Below are 22,837 nucleotides of genomic sequence, written 5' to 3'. Positions count from 1 at the left end.
AGAAGCTCGGAGGAGCAGGAAGGGACGGGACGTTGAAGTAAGTAAGTGGAAGAGTATCTTTACTAAGGAGGTGATAGAGGAGAGAGGTGGCGGAGGCGAAGGAAGCGAAGGAAGTGAAGAAGGTGGTCCATCGGGACAGAAGCCCCGTGTCCTCCGCGAGACGGAGAACGAGCTGGTTGGCGACCGAAGGGAGGAAGCAACGACAAGAAACGGGCGAACGAAGGGGCGAGGAGTCGCCGTGTCGCGTAAACATGCGTCGCGAGTGAAGCGAGGAAGCAGCCCACCAGCAGCGACGCTGGTTCGATGTCGCTGACTTCTCCTTCTCCTCGCTCGTTGCCACCGTCGCCGCCGTCGAACGGCATCCCCGACGGTACCCGACACCAGACGCGGGACGACACTCGCTCCGATACACGGAGGGAGTACTACGCGCCAGCGACGTCGTTGCTCGTCCGCGGGGACAGTGCCGTCCGGGAGAGCGTGGCATCGATCATCATCGCCTTCCTGGTCACCACCGCAGCCGACACGCGCACATGAACCCGCATCACAAATGACGGTGCACCGGCTCGTGGACGGACTAGCGAGGTGCGAGCCTGACTCGTCGTCGTCGTCGTCGTCTTCGTCGTCGTCTTCGTCGGTTTAGCAGACAGAGAGGTGAGTACCCTCTCTTAAATACGTAGACTGCATTACATGATTGCGTTCCACTTCCGGCACAAGTGCGAAACTTCAGTGGACTCTCCTGTAAAAATGGCCCCGGACGTCTCGCCCTGTTCCGTGAGGATGTTGTTCAATTTGTTTGTTCGTTCCTTTTGGACAAACTGAACTTTCCGTGCTAATCCTCAATTTTGATTTCTCATCTTTCTCCTTCTCGAGAGCTCGCTCGTATATCGATTTCGTTCCAGTGCAGCCCGATGCACGAACAATCTACTGTTATTGATAACTCGTTGGGCGGTCGTCACACCGCGAGCTTTCTTTCTCGATCAGATCGTTAAGATCGCTGATGATCACGCTTTGACAGACAGCTTTTGCGCGTGGGCCGCGTGTCGCGACGGTTGTACGTTGCTGGTGGACTCGTGATATCGTGCTGCGCCCGAAACTAGAATAGTCGTTTAAATATTGATCTAATCGGCCGATCGAATCGATCTCTCCATCAGCTTCGATCGGCGCGAGACAGACCGCGACAGGCGGCCGCATTATTTAACGATTATCAGCAAGATAAATTCACATAACATCCTTGTTGCAATTGTGTCGGCCTCGAGGCCGACTCTTTATGAATTTATGGCACGCTTTCGCTCTGTACGCCACATTACGTTACGGGTACGCCTCGGTTGCCGACTTTTCTCGTCTCTTTTTTTATCCCACGAGATCGACATTACGTTACTTACTCCAACCCGACCGCAAAAACGCAAGAGAGCCACAGCGGAAAGGGTGAAGCTGCTATCGATTGAATCCCGCTCCATCATCCGCTCGAAAATGGACCATACTATTTTCGTGCGTCGCGCCTCGCCTCGCCGTGCAAGAGATGGCACATCATCAACACCGCACGCGTTGAGACCTCCTCTCTGTCTCGTCGTTATCATGCAACCGAGAGGTAGTGTTACGCGAGATAAACGCGGCCGACACGTGTTTTTCGGAATTGGAGGCCTGGCCATTGAGGATCCCGCGATAACGCTCTCTTTGATGTAGCCCTCGAACAAGAACGCCCGATAGTACCGGTGCGTAACATTTAACGATGCTGGTTTCTGGCCAATGAACGGCGCGGCACGGTGTTATCGGTTTATTACACACTCGCGGCATCGATATCGAATACGTTATCGCGCGATAATATCGATCGCGTGCGGCCGTTCGGCGGCCTTCGCGGGATTTTCGGGTGCGCCACGTGACCGATAACTTCGATTATCTCGCACGATGGTTCGATCGACTCGCCCGGATAAACTCTTTCTCTCTTTCCCACCGCGAATTGTTCGTGCATCTTTTGATCGCTGAGCGCTCAGCTGTATACGTTGTGGGAGGGCGATAAGTTCCGCGGGTTCGGGTTTCGCGGGAAACTCGCTACTTCCGGGCCGAAGTATCCCGACGTGATTAATCATTATCGTGATTACCGCGACGGGAAGAGCGGGATAATTTATCTCGGTCATGCGCATCATTATTCCGAGCGCAACGATGACGTTGCCAGATTCGCGAAATAACGTTGATAAACACTTCATGGAGCAACGATAACCGCTTCATGGATCTCCGCACAAATTCCGGGAATAATTTCCGTGTGAAAGCGCATTAGCATGGCGCTAACAAAGTTAGTTTCGCTTTTTAGCGAAATGTTTATAATTGGGAAAGCAACGCGTGCGTGCTCGCTCGCCACTCGAATATCGCGTTATCGACTACCTTCGCCAATAATGATCATCGATAATTATGTAAAATGCCAGTGATTATTGATTAATGCATGTCGGAATAATTAATAAATGCATTGTGGATTTTGTTTCCGTGTAATTAACTCGCGACGGCTTTCCTAATTAGACAGAGAGGAACTTTCGCACTGGACCGCTCGGAATTATTTCAGAGATCGTATTCTTTCGCCAGAATAAATATCGAACTAGTGAGCGTAGCTAAACATTAAACCATTTTCAATTTAACAACGACAATTGCGTTACAACTCTCTTGTTCCGCGATATCGAACATCCCGCGAGTGCACGGAATCCGCTGCAATTCAGAGAAAATGCTAGAAAAATTGAAATTCGAAATCGAACGCGCCATTCGCCAAGCGTAAAAATGCAACAAATGTAGTGATCATCAATAGTTGTTCAGCTAGCTAGTCTTTGCGATAAATTGCATCGTAACGTTTGATAACGCAAGAAAACGTCAGCGCACGCGGAAGTGGCACTGTATCAACTCCGAATTTTTTCCGCGGATAGTACGATGCTACGAACGATTAACATGCACTCGATAATAATCGATAGCGCAATATATTTCTGGCGTAAGGTCCAAAGTTTGCGAACTTGTCGCGCTATCATTGAAGTTTCGTCAATTATTTATTCTCGCGTCTGCTAGCGCGAGAAAAAGTTCCGGGCTGTCGGGAAATGCATCTTCTATCTGATCTCAACGATCTACGTCGAGTCAAACCAACAGTTGACATCAAGATAGTTTCCGTGGAACGCCATAAATAACGGCATTGATCTCGTGACGTTATTTTTACTCAACATTTCTCGTTTCTTCTCCTGTCTGCCCGGTATGGCAAAGTTTAGTTTGTCGACGCAGTCACATATTAATAAGCCTGCTTATTTATAAGCTCGGACGTCGTTTTTATAAAGTTTTCGCAAAAACAATATTTCTCAGCGAGTGCCGTGTATTACCGTGTCTGAGGAACGTTCGACCTCGCCTCGAAGCTGAAACTTCAAAGCGCGTCGCAGCGGCGTGTCAGCGGCTCAGGTCAGAAATTCTGGGCTAAATTGACACAGATAGTCAGCCGTTGCATAATTGACCGTATCGCGCAGTTAACAAAGTTACCCTGTCATCCGTGAAAACAAGGAACGCTTTTCTTCGGCGCGATAAAACTCGGAATGTCTACCAGATCCTAAAGCATTTCTGGGCGAAAGAAAAAGCCGAAAAAAGCTTTTTTCTGTTCTCAGATGAGCTGTTTAGTATTCCTCTCTGTCCAAGACATTTAAAAAAAAGACGGGTTTAGCACGATCCTCAGCAGGATAGTAGGAAAAACTTTCCTACCATCAATCCTGTTCGGGCGGTCCGGCATTCACGATTATTTATTTGACTTTTCCGTGCACGTGAATTCTGCTCAGAATTTTCCATCGTCAATTCTTTCTCTGAACTTTCTCTGAACGCGTAATCCGTGACATTGATCGTAAAGTCATTAATCTCTCTCAGCACATTTGTTGCATGTCGGTCAGCGATCGTCATGACGTTAACGGAAAGCCCTGTGCCGGTCATCGGAGACCGCTGAAACGGATGTGTTAGATCTTAATATCTTTTTTCTTTTACAAGACAGAAATTTCAAATATAATATATTGACAGTTTTGAAATATATACTCGATATGTCTTGCTAATTAAAAACTAAAATTATTGCCGAGAAGCGAGATGCAAATTCGAGAATAACATTTTATATTATATTATATTATTTATATTATATTATTAATCTGCAATTCCAATACTCGACTCAATTGCTCGAGTTCTCCGAGAAAAGCTGTTGATATATGCACAACGATGCTTCCGTTTAAAATGTTCAAAAGTTTAAAAAGCCGGGCTCAAGGCCTTCGAAGAATGCACTATCTGAATTGAAAAGGCAGGAGGAGTGGGACACTGTAGATCTCGTTCTTGAAATATTTTGTATCTTTATCTGTGTTTAAAAACGGTTCTGCCTACCACGATTTTTGGCACTCGAAAAGAGAGCGCAATATCCGAGGACTATCAGTTAATTACCTGCTGGTCGCAAACCAATTCACCGGCAAACTTACGTCAGCGAGAGAAATGATGAAATCTCCAATTAACGATAACGAAGCGTAATTAATTTTTTTCATTTTCATAAAAATGAAATCATCATATTACCAAAAAAATTGTTTTCTGGTTTTCCACGTCGTCGTTTGCTAAAGTTTGCATCACAGCGTGAATAATAATCTCTTCGATGACAATAGCATTGCCTGGACTCAGCAATTAAAAAATTTCTCGGTGAAGAATTTATTCAGACCTGCGGAGACCTGTGCATCTGCATATACTTGTTTACCTTCGCTTTTCTTTTTTCTGTTTTTTCCCCCTTTTTCCTCTCGCTCGGTTTCCCGTGTCACTCGACTGGAGAGGCGAGGAAAAAAAAGAGTTCCCGGCTCCTTCCTCTGCGTGTCTCCGACAAATAATTTTCGTTCGCGTTTCCGCCCATGCGCTTGTCATTGTTCGGTTACGACGGTTCAATCAACGGTTTTGCTCGCGAGCAAAACCACCCGGTGACACCGACGCCCATTCGGAACCGGAGATCAATCTGTTTGTCGAGTGCATTATCTCAAATTACGCAGATCCGGTCGTGTCGAAGTAATTCGCACCGGCCAAGTCGCGCCGATGCGTATTTTTTGGGAGTGAGGGGCGAGAGAGAGAGGAGGAACGACGGGAATGTCAGCCATGAAAAATATTGGCGTCTCGACACGCCGCTGTCGTCAGGAAAGAGAATAACGAGGTAGCGGGGAGGGAAAACTTTGCCTTGCATCAAGGGGGAGGGGGGGAGAAGAGGGACAGGGAACCAAGGGGAACCTCAGAGTGCCGTGCACTTCTGTCTCATGCATGAAGATTACGAAGTCTCGCACACGCTCGTAGCATACGCCATCGCAGGCTCTTTACCGTTTTCTCTTGCGTTTTTCTTCTCTGTATTTTGCCGCGCGCGTCTTGTAGGTATGAATCGGCATATGGAATCGGGAAACGATTTCAAACCGCTATTTATAAACTTACAACTGAATCTCGATCGTGATTGGTCGATTCGCTTACTAAAATCTTCAAATCTTATTACTTATGGTTTATACATATGTGTCACCGGGCATGATACATAAACTGGCGATAACAATGCGTTACCGGCATCGCTGCGAACATCGATGCGAGTGCGGATCAAGCAAGCTTGTGGCTTAATCTGTCAGCGGGAATGGACGAAGCGCGTTTCGTGTGGCTTCCGAGCGGACTTTCCGCACGTAATCCGCGCGATGACTTCTGTCTCTGGGGAAAAGTTTGATTGGATCGCCATCGTATTCCTGTGATTGGATTTCTGCGACTTCTGATCGTGCGATGTTACATTTCTCGCCTGCGTGATGATGCTAACGTAAAGTGACATTTGAAAATTCCATTTTTCAGCAAAGGGACCTTTCCTTCGTTCATTTCGCCGTACGGTAACGAGATACACTTGGAACATCTGAGTTTCTCTCTCTGCGAAAATTTTAGTATACTTCTGTTTAGCATTTTGCCAGGTCTACCATCAACTGATTTCAATTCAATTTTCTTAAATCAAATATTTCTTTTCAAACTATTTCGCAATGCTCCAGGAATTATCTTTCCTTCATTTTTTCCATTCTTTCTCTCATTATCGTAAACGTTTTATTGTTTATTTTAATCTTGATCCAATTCTCTTCCCGAATCATGATTGCGTCGAGCCGGGAGGAATTGTTTGATTTTTCCTTCAACTTTACCCCTTCTTTTCCTGAGCCACGCAGAGATTTAACGCAGCTGATTTCGTCGTTCGTTTGCGGCTTTGTTCCGGCAAGTCGCTGTGTACGCGCCGACCACCGTGGTCGTGCTACAACGCTCTAATCGCCCGTAATTAACATCCTCGCGAGGAGCATGTACGCCACCATTGTTCCCACTGTTGGCAGCGCCACCGGTGGCGCAGATTGGACTGGGCCCACTCACAATCAGATAGCATCGCGTATTTCTTCCGCGCGCAATGGCTCCGTGGAATTTCCGTAACGGTACGCGAACACTGCCTGTTACGTTACGTAGCCACATGCTACGTTTACGTTACGCATTATCGTCACGGGACCATATTATCATCGCTCTGATCGAAGATCCCCGCTCGCTCGCTCGCTGGCCAGTCTATCGCGCGCACCAATAGCTGTTATGACCGTTTCGCTTGTTTTCGTTGCGAAAGAAAAGCGATTTTATCGGAAAATGGGAGAGGGAAAAAGACGAAACGAAGCACCTCACTATTGGAACTTTGCAATACGAAAGAATTCGCCTCCTTGAACACATGCGCGTCGCGTCTGCCGAATCGCTTCTTATTCTCCTGCTCATTATTGTTTGTAGATTATTTATTTTTCATTGGAATATATTCTTGAATCCGCAAACGCGTGTCGTAGAAGCTAACTTTTCAGATTCAGAATCTCGGCGACGGAAAGCCTGATAGACCTGACGTCGAGCTTCTTTCTCCGACGAACTTTCAAAAGCGCACGTCACGCTCGCGCAAAATTATCCGCGTTATTTATAACAGTAATAGCAACTTTCTCGAGTACGAGCGCGCTATTGATGCAGACATGGCGAAGATATGAGAAGAATAATGGAATAATCGCGCGCGTAAAGGGCGCGGGGCGTGATTGCTTTATTTCCGTGCGCGACAAGGCTCGTATGAGAGGATTTCATTCGGATTTCATCGCGTTATCACGAATGTGCAGTTAACAAATAAAACGAGCCGCGCCGCTCCGATAAAGCCGCTCGTCTCGTTAAGTAATTTCGACGCGCCGATCTCGTCGGCTATGCGTGAAAATAAGAACGGTGCCAGGGAGGGGAGGAGAGTTGAGTTTTAAATGTCACATTCTCCAATAGACAATAGACCACTTTCCACGGCGATACGCCTCACCGGACGGATTAATTGATTTATTGAACGAAAGAAAGGCATACCGTCAATGACGGATTAGCAGACGCTGCTTTCCACTCGCGGGATACCTGCGGTGCTACTCTAATAGCCAGTATCCGGCTCGATCACGCTCAAAATTAGTATAGCTGATCAGTTCAAGTTAACAGAGAAGACAATCTTTATAAAAGACATCGAGCTAATGTCAAGTCTACCGAAATCCTTCTAGTACATGCGACCGTGCTTCGTGACGACTATGGTTCCAACATCGTCTAGATATACGAGGTCTTCCGCAATATGCTAATGACTTGGCAAACGTTTACAATAGACTCCTGCATAACGCAAAATACAAATATGCGAATATATAGGACCTATTGTATATGTAACAGAAAAACACGACTAATCCTTACGATGTGCGACTAAGATAAGAGATTTGCAGCTTATACGGAGAGAAAAAAATTAAAATTTATGAATGTTTTCATATATACATATATAATTTATGTACATGTATGTATATGTACATGTATAAAATGTGCGATTCGTCGTATTACATGGATTCATGTAACGCGAAACATCTCCCCTGCCTTACACGAGGATCCATTATATTATTATACATTCGCAGTGCTATGCCTTGGTACCAGTTCAGGCAGCCTCGTCTAGCCTGAGAGTCCCATCTAGTCCATCATAGAATTAGTCAAACACTCCCGCAAGCTGTCGCAACCAGATCTTGACAATACATTGATAACACCTGATTGATAACAATATATTCCCGCTTGGATTGTCACTCTACGCGAATCCATCATTCGACTCGAATGTTGCAAACATAACATTTTATCAGAGCATAATTAAAACACAATATCTCGAATGTAGTAATTTGTATTTTATAGTAATTTGTATTTTTTGATTGATTGTAAGTCGCTTCAAATCTAACGCATCACCATTCAGTCACTATTTCTAACAAGCGGGAACGACGTGTCGGCACGTCGTCGGCATCGACCTTTCTGCATCACATCGAGTCCCATGAAAGCGTTCGGTCGGTCTCACCGGCGGCTATTATAAGTCGCAACGGTACATTTATTTCGATCTGCTTGATCGCAGATCTCGCAGATCCAGCTTGTTGCGCGCGGTTTCCGCGTGCAGATTTCCTCGCGAGTGCGAAAGTACGGCGGAAAACACCTACCTACGTTCCGCGCGATCGTTCCGTTTTCTCCGGGAAATGCCCGACTATGTGGAATGCGTAACGTGATCTAAATTTCAAATGCGAGTACACGGATGCTTATTGGGGCGGATTACACTTACGCGGAGCGCAAACGGTTGCTGGTTACTCGATGGAATTCACGGTGGCAGTTACTATCGTGGGTGTAGAAGTCTACAGAATTCGGGAAAAGATTTGTGGGAACACGTTTCCGTCAGTGAAATTATTTTTCTTTGTGATCCTCCGTGCACACCAAAAAATATTTTGTACTTCTGTCAAGAAAGACTCTCGTTAAAATTTTTGTGTTAAAAACGCAATACGTTCATATGTAAGTTTAACAAATTTATCCTTGTGTTAATATTGAGCTTTATGCATTAAATAATCAACTAATTAAAATATTAAAATAACATATTTTATATGTGATGGTAAGAATTTCATTCTCAACAGTCACCACATATATTTTCATACATTAACACGATGATGACGTGCAGTGCGACATTCTCTGTGAACCATACACAAAATATTTTCCTTAAATAAATTTTAATATTATAAATATGTTCGTGTTACATAAAATTTGCCTCCACACATTGCAATTTTCCTACTAATTTTATGTTAAATTATCTACGTAATGTTAATATCATTGTTTGACATATTCGCATTATGTTAAATTAACACAAAAATTTGAGTGCATCGTTTGGAACATGTGAAATGTGCTGAATTTTAATTTTTCTGCTGTGTGGGATAGCCGACACGTTGAGGGTTCGTTCGAAGGATCGTTTGAAGAAGTACTTTGGTTCATATCAAGAGACGAGACAGCATCTTGTGCCAATTATATTTATAACGAAGTAGCAGTCTCGTGATTGAGGTACTTCTGTGTACGTTTTTATGATATTATTATTAATATTATTATTATTATTATTATTAATATTATTTAATTAAATAATAATACACCATAACAAAAGATTAAAAACCCGGAAAAATTAAATAATATTAATAATAATATCATAAAAACGTACACAGAAGAGAATTCTCTGTACACGCAAAAGAACAGCTAATGCGTTACATTTTGGGTCATTAAACGAGTTACACCAAACATTGCACTTTAATTATTGTATAAGTATTGTATATATGTATATATATTCTGACAAAATGTCACATTTATTTGCAATATCCGAATTCCAAGCTAATTCACATAAACCCAATCAATCAATCTATGCAAAGAAATTCTCACATTTATTTATGTATTTATTTGGCACAGTGACGGTGAGTGACGCACTCGATCGCGTGAATATTCGCTTTATCGGCGCGTATACCGTAACTTCTCCGCGTTTCGGCCAATCAAGCTGGTGGCCGGAGAACTTTCTCGCTTTTTAAGGAGACACGGCTGGGAAAAATAAAAATCCGCGTCACAGCTCGCACAAACTGCGCGCGTATTCTTCGCAGGTATCGCAGCGCACGGCCCGACCAGCCGTAAACTTGTTACGTGTATAACTGACGCCCGTGCATCTCATTATTACACGGACACGTGCGGCAAAAGCGGGTCAGGCCATCACACGGATGTGTCGGCCGCGCACAGGTGGATCTTGATAACGGCCGAGCGTCGTTATCGGTTAAATGTCAAGTTCCATTCGTTCGGATGCGTCACGTACTCGGATAAAGGATAAAGGATGCTTCGGAACCGACTCCCGCTTTCCCCGCACGCGGAAAATCATCACGGAAAATCACCATGGCGTAACATAGCTGCCGGAATGTTCACATTCCGGATCGGTATATCGGTATACGATTCGAGAAAAGTGCATCTGTGACAGAACAATCCCAAGCATATATTTATTGTTTTTAAATAAAATTTTCTCATATGAATCAATTGTTGGAATAATTGTTGTCGATTCAACAAAACTGACGAGCTAGAAATATTTCGATTTTACTAAATTTCATAAATATTGCCGGCTTGCCGCGCACATGGAAAATTATCGCCAGAAGTGGATATCCACAATCGATACATCGCGGTGCAAGAGGCGTGCATGCATAACGAAGCCAGGAAAAGTTCAGAACGCGCGCGTCTGCTATTTAGAAATAAAAAAACTTTTAATATAAATTAATCGGTGCACTCAAAGCTTTCGACGTAATCGTTATTAATTTCACAAAAAGTAACGGACCGTAATCCTTTCGAATCCAGTCTGAGCACGTACGTTAAAATGACTACTGAGTTTACTGGTACTAGAATAAATACATGTACAAATTGCACTTTCCGCATTCATTTTTTCTGAGGGAGAGCTACATAAAAAATTATATTCATTACTTGTTCTCCGTTCTAGCAAATTACCGAGTTTATTTCACAAATGCTTGTTCCGGGATGTATGTGTCCCAATAGATCCTCAAGGCTTAACCATTTTATCGTACTACAAATCACGTACACATAGTTCCGAAATTACATTTCGGACTCTGCGCTGCAGGCTACGATTGTAACATTCGGCCCGATCCATTTTCCTCCCGGGACGGTATAATCCTCGTAATCCTCGCGCGGGGGCGTGTAAATGTCTCTACTTTCCCGGACCCGGGCTACAATTTTCCAAAGCGCTAATGGGAAATTGACGGTAATTTCGGTACCCCCGGCCTAGATGACGGTAATACTATTTACTCGGGTACCCGCGGAAGCCTAATACGTTTTGCGAACGTTAAAATAACAAAATTGCCATTCGCGTCACGCGCAGTCAGATTGTTAATCGCAAATACGCGTGCGATAAATCTCGCTGGAAGGCTTGACGATACCGCGCGGGTAATATATCACATTATATTTCCCCGCTCGTAATGATATCAATTGCAATTGCGTAACGCCGAATAATTTCCCATGTAACGACGGGAGGAGCGCGCGAACAGCTCCGCTCCGCTCCGCGTCGACGTCACGTCGTCGTCCACGATCTATTTTAATAGAATCCGCTTCCGAACGATCGATCGTACGATTGATTGATCGCACGCCTTCTCGTCACGTGAAGAAGTTTGCCCCGTGCATGGGCGCGCGGATTCATCGATGCCCGCCAATAAATCGGCGCGAGCGTAGTCCAGCGATTCGCCTGTAACCGGCGGAAGCGTTTGATTCGCGAAATAATTGGTTATCTGACGAACGAACGGTGCAAGAAATACTCGTCGTATTAATAATAACGGCGACGTGATGAATACTCGCGCCTTATTTATATCGCGCGACGTAGGCGACGGACACGTTTGTCCGCTCGCTCGCTCGTTCGCGCGAAATAAAAGCCGTAAAATCACAGCCGTGCGAGTGTGATGTCGCTCTTGCGTCAGCAGCAAGAGTTCTCTAAAAAAAATCGAGAGTGTGAAAGGTTCGATCGGTTAGCTTTCCGGCCACCTTTCGAGAGGAAGTGACCGAGAAAGAATTCTCGGAGCGGGCGTCCTCCGCACCGAGCGGGGAGAGATTTCGCGCGACGGGCGGGCAACATCCGGTCGGTTCGCCGCCTTATATCGATCTCCCCGCTCCGCGCGGGCAAGGTTTATTTTTGTGTTCCTCGTAATCCTCGTTAAGAGCATCCGGCGCACGCATAGCGGAGGAATGATTCGCGGCCGGCGCGTTCCGCTCGCCGAGGCGGACGGCGGAGGCGAGGAACTCTTCTCTCCCGAAGGAAGCCGTGGGTGTACCAAGAGGTCTTCACCGTCGCCGTTGTACAGTGTCTAATGAATTGCAGGCCGGGCGGAATGCGCGCGCGGATTAGCAGCCAGAGCTCCGGCGTCGTGGCGCGTTCCGTTTCGCAATTACCTACGTTCCGCCGAAGACAATGCGTTCGCTTGGCGACAACGTTGGCTGCCGTTCCCGTTCGCCACCGTCCGCCGCTAAATTTGATCGCGCGGTTCTCATCCCCGCATTCGCGCCATCTTTTCCACTGCGCGAATGCGAAGAGGTGAGGAAAACACGAGAAGGCACGTTCATCTAGCTGATTAATCTAGCTGATTTTTCACTCATAGCAAGATTGTTAAGATTTGCCGTAAATGTCGACATAATTTATTTCTATTATATTAATAAATAAAAATATTCGGTTGTTTACGGAATGCATTTTGTCCGTTATACCTTTCTGTTGTAGTTAAACAGTCATCGTCTGGCAAACGTAATCGCGTGTCGTAATATTCCGCACGTGTCCCAGTACATTTGTTGCCTGCCGATCACTGGTGAATATATTAAAATCGTCGACTTCGAGCGAGAAGAGTGCGACCTTGAGCGATAAGCGATTTTATTTTGCTCTATCTATCGAGTCTTGATCAATTATCAGTAAGCAATGGAAAAAGAAACTTTTTGGCGCTCCAGTTATCAGAGTTTCCGCTTTCGGGAAGGCTTCGCGGAGGAAAGATCAATACACGGGAAATCGCGCGCGTTTTCTAGGACGCATCGCGTCTATCCCGGATAGACGCGATAACTATATCGATACTCGATTTGCGTGCGAGTACAACTTTGATACCGGATAATTGCACGTAACGTTAAAAGTGCATCGTGCGCGCGCTTGAGCGCGGTTCATTAGCTTTGCGTTATGTATTTTTCCGTGTCGATACTTCTTGTTAGCATTCCTAGCGAGCGTGCTTTTTTTACCGTTGCCGATCGCATGTCTACGGATTGGCGAGGCGATTAATTATTGCTCCTACTAGCGCTAAAAATAATGGTGACCTCCTTCTCGCGCGGGGTGGTGCCGCCGCGCTCTGCGTTACCTCTGTGCAGAGTTAACACCGCGCTCTCAGAATTCCGATGCCACTGATGCAATCCCAATTCTTCCTCGAGGGAGCCCGGAGCTCTCAGGACACGTTTGAAGCGGGAATTCCGCCGATTAGACACAAAGAATCGCACGGAGGAATGCCAATCCTGCTTTGTCGTTGCGTGAAATGTGTCGCGAATCTTTTCTTCTTCCTCTTCGACAAAAATATATCACCAAGAGTCAGACTTGATTTCATTATTTTATTAAAATAGAACGTTTTAAGTAGAGATCTTTAATTAGAACAACTTTCAATTAGTCACCTTCAATGAGTAATTTCCTTTAATTTCATCACTAGTCCTCGACATAAACACCTTCGTCTCTTCTGTCGCTGAATTAATGAGGAATGTGCTGTGTGCGTTGCAGAGGCACGAGATGAATCGAAGAGTGGGATACAGCAACTACGATGGCAAGATCGCCGGGCTCTACGACCTGGAGGAGACCCTCGGCCGCGGCCACTTTGCCGTGGTGAAGCTGGCGCGGCACGTTTTCACCGGTGAGAAGGTGGCAGTGAAGGTCATCGACAAAAGCAAGCTCGATGAGGTCTCGAGGGCGCATCTCTTCCAAGAGGTGAGAACAGGACTAGCTATGGTCTCAACTTGAGATTTCATTTCTTTCTCAGTGAAAACGAACGGATGTAGTCACTTTGAAAGAGAGCTAAATAAACGTTTGAAGAAGGGCAAAGTAAGTAAGGAAAGATTGTAAAAATCCGTAAGAATCCAAGCCCAATTGATAATTAGTTTATTTGATCACTTGTCTGATTGCTTCTCTTAGACTTCTCTTGTGCTTTTCTTGGACTTCCTATTCGATGTCTTTCCTGTAGGTTTTGACGCGAAGCCAGACTGCCGCGCCCTAGATTCATTTCACGTTCACGTCCTACGTTTCATATTCACGCGAGCAGATACCTGCAAATCTAATGGCGTTCTGATCGTTATTTGTTTCTGTCTCGCACACGATCCGTGATTCCACGTAATCGCGGCGGGCTCGGACCGCTCCCGAATCCGTTTGATGTCCTAATGGAAACCCTGGTACCCTGATGACATCCTGATTCGCGTAATGCCATTTTAATGGCTAGTAGTTCGATGGTGGTGGCAGAGGTCTTCACGGTAGGACTTCATAGCAGTGGGATCTCGTTGAGGCCAACGAGATAATGATACAAATGGATGGCGGACAGAATCGTTGACCTGCTTCTCCCCCTGCTCCCCCTCTCGTTGGATTCAGATTCACTCGGGTGAAACGAGAGTTTCGCTCTATGTCATCGTCGTCGTCGTCGTCATTCTCGAATGAACGCGAATGGTCTGTTTCAGGTGCGGTGCATGAAGCTGGTGCAGCATCCCAATGTCGTGCGGCTGTACGAGGTGATAGACACGCAGACCAAGCTATACCTAATTCTAGAGCTCGGCGATGGCGGGGATCTCTACGATTACATCATGCGCCACGACAGCGGCCTCAGCGAGGAGGTATTGTCGTGCTTCGCTTTGCCGTTGCCTTTGCTTTATTATCGCCGTCTGTTTGCAATTACCGCGCGGGCACAGGGCACGAGTTTAGCTCCGAGTCACAGGGTCACAAAGACACACGTTGCCTCCAACGAGACTTCATTATCGAGCACGAATTTTCCCGGGTAGTAAATCACGCGGGTAGTCGTCGTCCTTGTGCTCTTTATAATTTGCGTCAGTTGAATTTCAGTTGATATAATATTAAATATTGATAATAACAGTTTCTGAACTTGAAGATGGATTGGCTCGAATTGGATTGATTTAATCGAACAATCCATGCATATAATTTTTGTATTGAGCATTCAGCATTGTCGACAGTGACTCGAATTCTAAACTATTACGTAATAATTGCCCAAGTGTGTAGTCACGCACCTGCGTCCACTGTACCGTCTGCGTTCCCTTTTAACAGGTGGCCAGGACCTACTTTCGGCAGATAGTCAGAGCCATATCGTACTGTCACCGACTACACGTGGTGCACAGGGACCTGAAGCCCGAGAACGTCGTGTTTTTCGAGAAGCTCGGCACGGTGAAGCTGACGGATTTCGGGTTCAGCAATAGATTCTGCCCCGGCCAGAAGCTTGAGACCTCGTGCGGCTCGCTGGCGTACTCCGCGCCCGAGATACTACTGGGTGATAGTTACGATGCTCCTGCAGTAGGTAAGCCCGTTAATCAATGCGATTAAGAATAATGTAACGGTGACTCAAGTCATTAAGACTCCTCTCTCACCAATTTAACAGACCCTCGAATTCTTATAACGATCAAATTAATCTCGAGGATTACTTCTCTTGTTCTTTAGAGGGAAGATTATTTCTCTTCTTCCTTGCTGAGGGAGAACAAGGGGAGCTCCAAATCTGCAAATTCTATTGCCGGAGATGTACCGCGCGGTACAACATATAATTGAGATTCTTGTATCTCGTACTTTGATTAATTTAACATCAAATTTGTTGCAGACGTGTGGTCGTTAGGTGTGATACTGTACATGTTGGTGTGCGGCCAGGCGCCGTTTCAAGAGGCGAACGATAGCGAGACGCTGACGATGATCATGGATTGCAAGTACTCGATCCCGTCGCACGTGTCGGACGACTGCAAGCGGTTGATCGCGAGGATGCTCGTGCGGGAACCCGAGGGCAGAGCGTCCCTGGAGGAGATCGCGGCGGATCCGTGGCTGGCGATCGGTTCGGACGCGGACACGATGGAGACGCTGCCGCTCGTGTCGCGCCAGCAGGTCTCCGACGACCACCACAATCACATTATTACCAAAATGGTTAACGGTAACATCGCCACCAAGGAAGAGATTTTGGAGTGAGTAGACATTACGGGGAGATTACCGTTTTGATCGTGCCCGTTTGCTTGCGTGTTAGTATTATTATTATTGAAGCGTGCGTCTTCCCGCGCGATCATCCCGCTCATGATTCCGCTGACTGAGAATCTTCTTGCAGCGCGCTTGACAAAAACGAGTACAATCACATCACCGCGACGTACTTCCTGCTGGCGGAGAGGAAATTGCGCGCCCATCGGCAGGAGCAGATGCAGAAGACTCGACCGGAAGCCCTAGACGTTTCGTCGAGGTACGTTTCAGACTCTGAATCATTCACGCCGTTGATCGCGTGACTCACTCGTAAAACGGCGAGCGAGCCCGAAATATTTATGCCGCACATACCGATTCGAATGAGGTCATGTAACGTAATGACGTGCGATGTTGGTTTTGCGCAGCCGGCAGGACGATCTGACAACAAACTTGCGCGTGGATCAAAACTCCCTGGGTACGGTGAACCAGTCGCTGCTGAGCGTGCCACGAACTCCCGGTGACGTACCACAGGTACGTATCACATGCTCATCGCCTAGAACAACGGCACCTAGCACGACTGAACGTAATGTTAAAGCGGGCACGTAGAGTATCGTCTGTTAATTGTAGCGCTCCTCGCGCGGGAAATAAAGATGGCCTATTCTCGTTGCAGAACGTACGCACGCGCAAATGCAGTATCGTCCAAGAGGAGGAAGACGAGGACGACGTGTCCTCGTGCTCCGGCCGGGACGAGCGCGGCAGTAATTCGGCGCTAAATTCCTTTAACCGCCGCGGCTCCCGTTCGGAAGGCAAACTCTCGCATATCCTGCAAGAGCGGCTGTCGCAGCTTCCGGAGAAGCATGCCGGCGCGAAACCCGCGCAGGTCCAGCGACACTCGCATCAGAAGGAGGATACCGTGATCGCCGACAGGGGAGAAAGACTGATGAAGCCGATAAGTTCGAGAAACGAGAAGGACAACAAGATGTCGTCGTCGCCGGCGAAGGCGAACAGCAAGCTTCAATCGGGCAACGTCCTTTTGAAGAAGCTACCCGCAGCGCCGCGGATTACCACGACGTGTGAGGAGAATATGAAGAACCGATTGACCGACACGAACGTTCAATCGTCGGGGTGGACTAGAAAAGCCGCCGGCACGGAGGTCAGGCCCAAGTCAGTGACGGAATGTTTGAAGTCGGTCGGACCGGTGCCAGCGAACAAATGGCGAATGGGCGGGCAGCATCGGTACAGCGTGCCGACTACGGAGTTGTCCGCGTCGGTGATACCCTCGAAAGCTCCGTCCGAAGCTCCTACGACGACGACGACAACTGCGACTACCACAATACTGCACGAATCATCGACCGTGTCGATACCCCTTCACCCAATCAGCGACAATCAGGTGACGTTGGCGCCCAAGTACAAGACGATGCCGTCGCCTGGCAACTCGCCCGCGCCGCAGATTACGCTCAACGAGATCCTCGAGGACGGGGACGGTGTGCAGGCGCCGTTAAACTCAACGGAGTGCGGCGGTTCAACGGCCAAGTGCCGCGTTGTCAGGCGGACGGCGTACGAACAGCGGCGGAGCAAGTTCCACAAGACGCGTACGACCTCGTGCTCGAGCTCGGACGCCAGTGACGACGACAGCGAGAGCAGGAAGAAGCGCGCGCACAAGCTTGGCGCGTCCACGGGCAAGTCCTTGCCTCCGCGGCGCGACAGTCACGACGACTCGAGTGACTCGCAAGACCCGGGTGGGAACGGTGGGCGCGGAGGCGTTGGCGGCGGCGGTGGCGTAAACAACAGCGAGCGCACGACAACGGACACGCCGACGACGACCAATGACAACCGTAACGACAATAGCAGCGGCACCAACACGACCAATACCAGCACAACGACGACCGGCGGTGGCAGGCATCGGTGCACCGAGAACCAGGTCATGTTTGGCAGGCGACATCGCGCAGGCAGGAGAAGAGCCGGCGAGACGCGATTACGAGAGAGCCAGTCGCTGAATCGTATCACGGAGGTCCAGGAAGCCGAGGCGCCATCGTCCTGTCACAATCACTATCACGTGTCGCGCAACACGACGGTTCCGGGGCCGCAGAACGTCGTCTCCTCGTCGTCGTCGTCATCGATGTCGCAGAGCAGCACAGCCTCCCAGCACGGCTTTGCCCAGCCTGCGTCTAATGTGGCAGCTACCACGGTACAAAAGGCGAAAGGTCTCGGAGCGAGGCTGCTGCAAAGTTGGTCGCTCGGCGGTGGCAAATCCGTAACATCAACCAAGCAGTCCGCTCACAGTCCCGATGGGAAAGGCAACCAGCAGCGGCCAGATTGCCAGACGGTGGGCGACGAGCGTCGCGGCGGCGAGCACAAGTGTGCGAGGGACCAGGCGGCGCACAATGATAAGGAGAATCGCGGCAACGGCTCGATGAACCGGAACGAGTGCAAGAACAGGAAGCTCCGACTGCTCAGCCGCTACTTTGCCGTGCACAAGAAGCTGTGCGTGCCGCTGCCGGGCATCTTTGGCAAAGGCCGGCTCTACAAGGCCCGCTCGTGCGGCAGTATCACCCGCGACCGCGTGAGCCCCCCGTCGCCTAAATCGATGCTGCTGTGCCCCGCGGCTGCAGCGGCTGCCGCGGCTGCCGCCGAGGACAAATGGCGGGAACGACGGCACTGGTGCAACGCCGCGATGAAGCAGCATCGCGGCAGCGACGGCGACATCAATCAGAACCTGGGCCTCACGCACCTCATGCAGGAGAGCATCGGCAAGGGCTGCGCCGGGATGCCCACCGTGTGCCACATTCACCTCGGGGACGCTTCCAAGTGTTGCAGCCTTTGTTGATGAATCGCTACCGCTCAAAAGCGACGGAGAGCTCGACGAGCGGGACGAGAAGCGCGTTAGGAGCGCATTGAACACGAGGTTCCACGTTGGTGCCAGCGACGTAGCTGAACGGTGTCCCAATTTATACAATTTTGATTTAGCGAATTGAGTTTCGTTTACAAGGAGTATAAGGTTCTCCGCGACTCAGAGATCTGATTTTTGGTTCTTGTGGAAGATCTGCGAGCAGCGCGATGGGTGCCACGTCTCTGGCACAGCTTAACAAGGATGGTGACTAACGATTGCCAAATTGAGTTATCCGTAAGTACCGATTAAGCTCCATTTACGTGCGGAATATTCGTCTACACGCGTTCGCGATTGATAGTTTCAAGGAAATACGATATCCGTTTCTTGCTACTGCCGAAATTTGCGTCACGTTGGAGCCGCTGACTGACAGTCGCCCGTGGGGTAATCGTTAACCGCGATAACTCTCTTGAGAATAACGCGGCTCTGGCCCGCCGTCGATGACTGATTACACCATATCCTCGCTGGTCAATCATAGAGCACAAGGATCAAGACAAGGATAAGAGAAAGAATAAAGAGAGCGTACCGATTCGTCGGTCGCCCCGAGAGAGCTGTATCTAGTCCATGTGAACAAACGTATATTAAAATATTGCAGAGTTTATATATATATATATGATTATTATTATTATTATACTATTATTATGTATTATTATTATACTATTATTATTACCACTACTATAACTACTACTATTATCGCAACTATCGCTACTACAATCGCTATTATTATTGTGAGAGATCATTACCATCTTCACGATTATCACTCTCGTCATCATCATTCTCATCACTATCAGCATTATCTGCATCGCCGTATTCGTCATCTCGTCTCCTGGATATCATAACGACAACATCAAGTCCAACACGATACGAATAATGCATGTTGCGTCGCAAACAGCGAGAACAATTTGCGATCGATCGATCGGCGCGGAGTCGCGAACGCGGTATGCGAAAAGTGTCTTCCTCGGCCCAGTTTTCGTTGCTATTTTTCCTTCCCTTCCTCTTCTTCTCTCTGATCCTTCGCCCATGACCCTTCTCTCCCTAGACACTCCTTTCCTTAGACAACATTGCCTTCACGAAGCTTCCTAACTCGTTAACTTATTATTAAGACGGAGAACAGATAGTTTCCAAATGGCGATTGACTATACATATACAGGGTGTCCCGGGTTTTAACCGACAAACTGCGGGAGCATATTCTACTAGTGGAAATAAGAAAAAATTCTTATATCGAGTTTGCTTAGAAATGCTTTATTACAAAGTTATAAACCAATATTGAAAAGAAATATCAGATAAGTAACAACGGATTTTTTCACAAAAATAAAAATTATCTACGCAATGATTTAGTGACGCATTTCAAAATGTTGTCCTTGCACATCGATACAAGCTAGACATCGACGTAGTACAGAATTTGTTACGGTACGACATTCCTGAAAATTTTGTTGCATCTCAGTAACTGAATTAGTAATTCGTTGCTTTAAATCTATCTGGTACTCTCCTGTTAGGAAATCTACGTTGATACTCTCGTACGGCAGCTCGTGCATTTCCGTCACAGAATCCGTACACGAAATGAATATCAGTGTATTCCTCATTTGAAAACACTTTTGGCATTCTGATAGTAATTGCTAGTTGACACGACGATTGAAATCTAACAGCTACTGTTGTGAAAGTAACAATCATACTGAATCGTTTCAACATAGTGAACATGAATACATGTGAATACACGTAACATAAACATCTTCGACCTTCCAAATTCTACACTATGTTCCGTTGTTACTTATCTCATATTTCTTTTCAATATTGGTTTATAACTTTGTAATAAAGCATTTCTAAGCAAACTCGATATAAGAATTTTTTCTTATTTCCACTAGTAGAATATACTCCCGCAGTTTGTCGGTTAAAACCCGGGACACCCTGTATATATATACATATATATATTTATATAAATATAATATTATAACGGCGAATTAATGAACCGGAGGTGCGAGTGTCCTGCAACGGCAGCCTGATTTAGGAGCGTTTAGGAGCGCGACGATGTAACGAATCGAGGATCAACTCGCTCCAACGGTGTTTGTAAAAATGTCTGTTAAACGCGGCACGGGAGCGGAAGCGTTTTGCCTCCCGAAGAAGCGAGCAGTGCGCGGCGTAGAGAGCCCACCGAGCGCGCGGACATTAGGCTTAAGGGTGAGCGATAGGCGACCGAAGCGATCGTCATTTATCGAATCAGTCTCGTAGATCGGAACGCGGACAGAAGGTGCGAGATCGAAAGTTGAGCGTGCTTGCTGGTTGAGCATGTCGTTGACGTTCGATCATCCCCTCGATTATCCGTTTCTTCGGCTGTTCGCGCCACGTATTAACGGATGTCGTCGTATTAGACATCGTCATCGTCTCCCTTTCTTCTTCTTTTCCTCTCTTTCTCTCCTCCTCCTTCATCGCCACGATCGCAAGCGTAGGCGTAGTACGTTTGTACTGAAGTCGTCGAGTACTTCGTTCTTGCTCTTATACTCATAAAGCAAAGCTTCTTTGCGATATCGTCGCTTGGGCCTTCTTCATTTTCTCTTTCGAGTTGCGTTCTGTTGTCTTTTTTCTTGCGTAGCACCCTTGCGTCTATCTATAAATCTCTCGACGACCGAGTGCTGGACATTTGGCGAACATCGAGGAATAGTTTCCTATGTTTCCTTTAGTTTTCCCATTTTGCACGGCTACATGGAGTCTGATGTCGCGGTCGAAGACGAGCAAGAATTTGCTGGATATTGTTCGTTGCGCGATGATGACGTTAATTCGGCGATCCCTTTCGATCGAGTTCTCCCTTTTCCCATCTCCCTTTCTTCTCGCGTTTGAGCTTTGCGTTTGAGCTTCGCGCTCGAGTTGGCGGTTGTCCGCAACTTCCCCGATAAAGACTGAGCAATCCCTCGATGATGGCGAGCCTCGAGCATCGGCCAATCCGCCGATCGTGTCGCACGATGACGATGATCTAACGAGACCAAAAATGACTGTAACTCGTAAGATTCACACACATGCATGCATAATACATTCTCACACGTACACACATATACACATGTAAACATACAGACCTAAGTTTGCGCTAAGCTACAAAGTGCAATACAAAGTCGTACAAAGCCAAGTACCTTGCGTCGGTGTAGTCGTTGATTTTAAGGATTCGACTCGATTCTATCTTTTTCACCCTATATCGTAGTAGCGTGTATCGCAACCATCACTCGGGATCCACCCTTGAAGAAAACTTCACTCACGGAGCTAACGATCGCGGTGTACATGGGCATTAAACGTTGTTTCGGTGTACAAAGATAATATTTCGGGAGTGTGATAGGACTTAGGACTACCAAGAGCCTTTCTTTCTCTCTCTCCCTCTCTCTCCCCCTCTCTTTACTGCAAGCGAACGGACGCGGACTCTAGTTGCGTGATACTCACGAAGGGGAGAGAATCCAGCACGAGAAGTTCGAGCGGAACACCCTCGCAGAAGGAACATCTCCCATAGATCCCATCGCCGTTTGCGGCCCTGTATTTATATAATAAGCGTCGAAAGAGCGTCTCTTTCCTCTCCCTCTCTCTCGCGCGCGTATATTTAAGTGAAGCAGCGTATATTCAGCAGCAGCAAATAAAACAGAGTGTCTCTTCGTGTACATATCGTCGGCATTTTCCTATATCTGGGACGACTCGCTCGCCTCCCCCTCCTAGACGAGCTCCTAGCGGTAGTAGAGGAGAGAGAAAGAGAGAGGATGAGGTATTTTCGTGCTGTGTAAAACATGAAACGCCGGTTCGCCGCGGGTTTTCCCCAAGATGCGACACACACGCACACACATACGCACGCACGCATGTACGTACGCACATCGCATATAGGTGTGTCGTGGAAAAGTGAGTTGTGCACCACCTCGCATCCCACGGACCCCACGCGA

The 22,837-nt window shown here is 47.4% G+C and overlaps 1 protein-coding gene across 1 annotated transcript; it reads left to right on the top strand.

Moving 5' to 3' along the window:
• Positions 1–538: 538 nt before the first annotated feature.
• Positions 539–19,571, top strand: LOC105277755 (MAP/microtubule affinity-regulating kinase 3). Its single transcript, XM_011336356.3, has 8 exons — positions 539–651; positions 13,628–13,831; positions 14,569–14,721; positions 15,167–15,413; positions 15,708–16,059; positions 16,197–16,325; positions 16,471–16,576; positions 16,716–19,571. Exons 2-8 carry the CDS (start codon positions 13,637–13,639, stop codon positions 18,870–18,872), a joined length of 3,339 nt encoding a protein of 1,112 aa, XP_011334658.1. The 5' UTR covers positions 539–651; positions 13,628–13,636; the 3' UTR covers positions 18,873–19,571.
• The last annotated feature ends 3,266 nt before the right edge of the window (positions 19,572–22,837 follow it).

This window comes from Ooceraea biroi, chromosome 12, assembly GCF_003672135.1.
Source record: "Ooceraea biroi isolate clonal line C1 chromosome 12, Obir_v5.4, whole genome shotgun sequence".
Classification (NCBI taxonomy): Eukaryota; Metazoa; Arthropoda; class Insecta; order Hymenoptera; family Formicidae; genus Ooceraea; species Ooceraea biroi.
The sequence above is the reverse complement of the archived record's forward strand: the minus strand, read 5'-3'. Positions and strand labels throughout refer to the sequence as shown.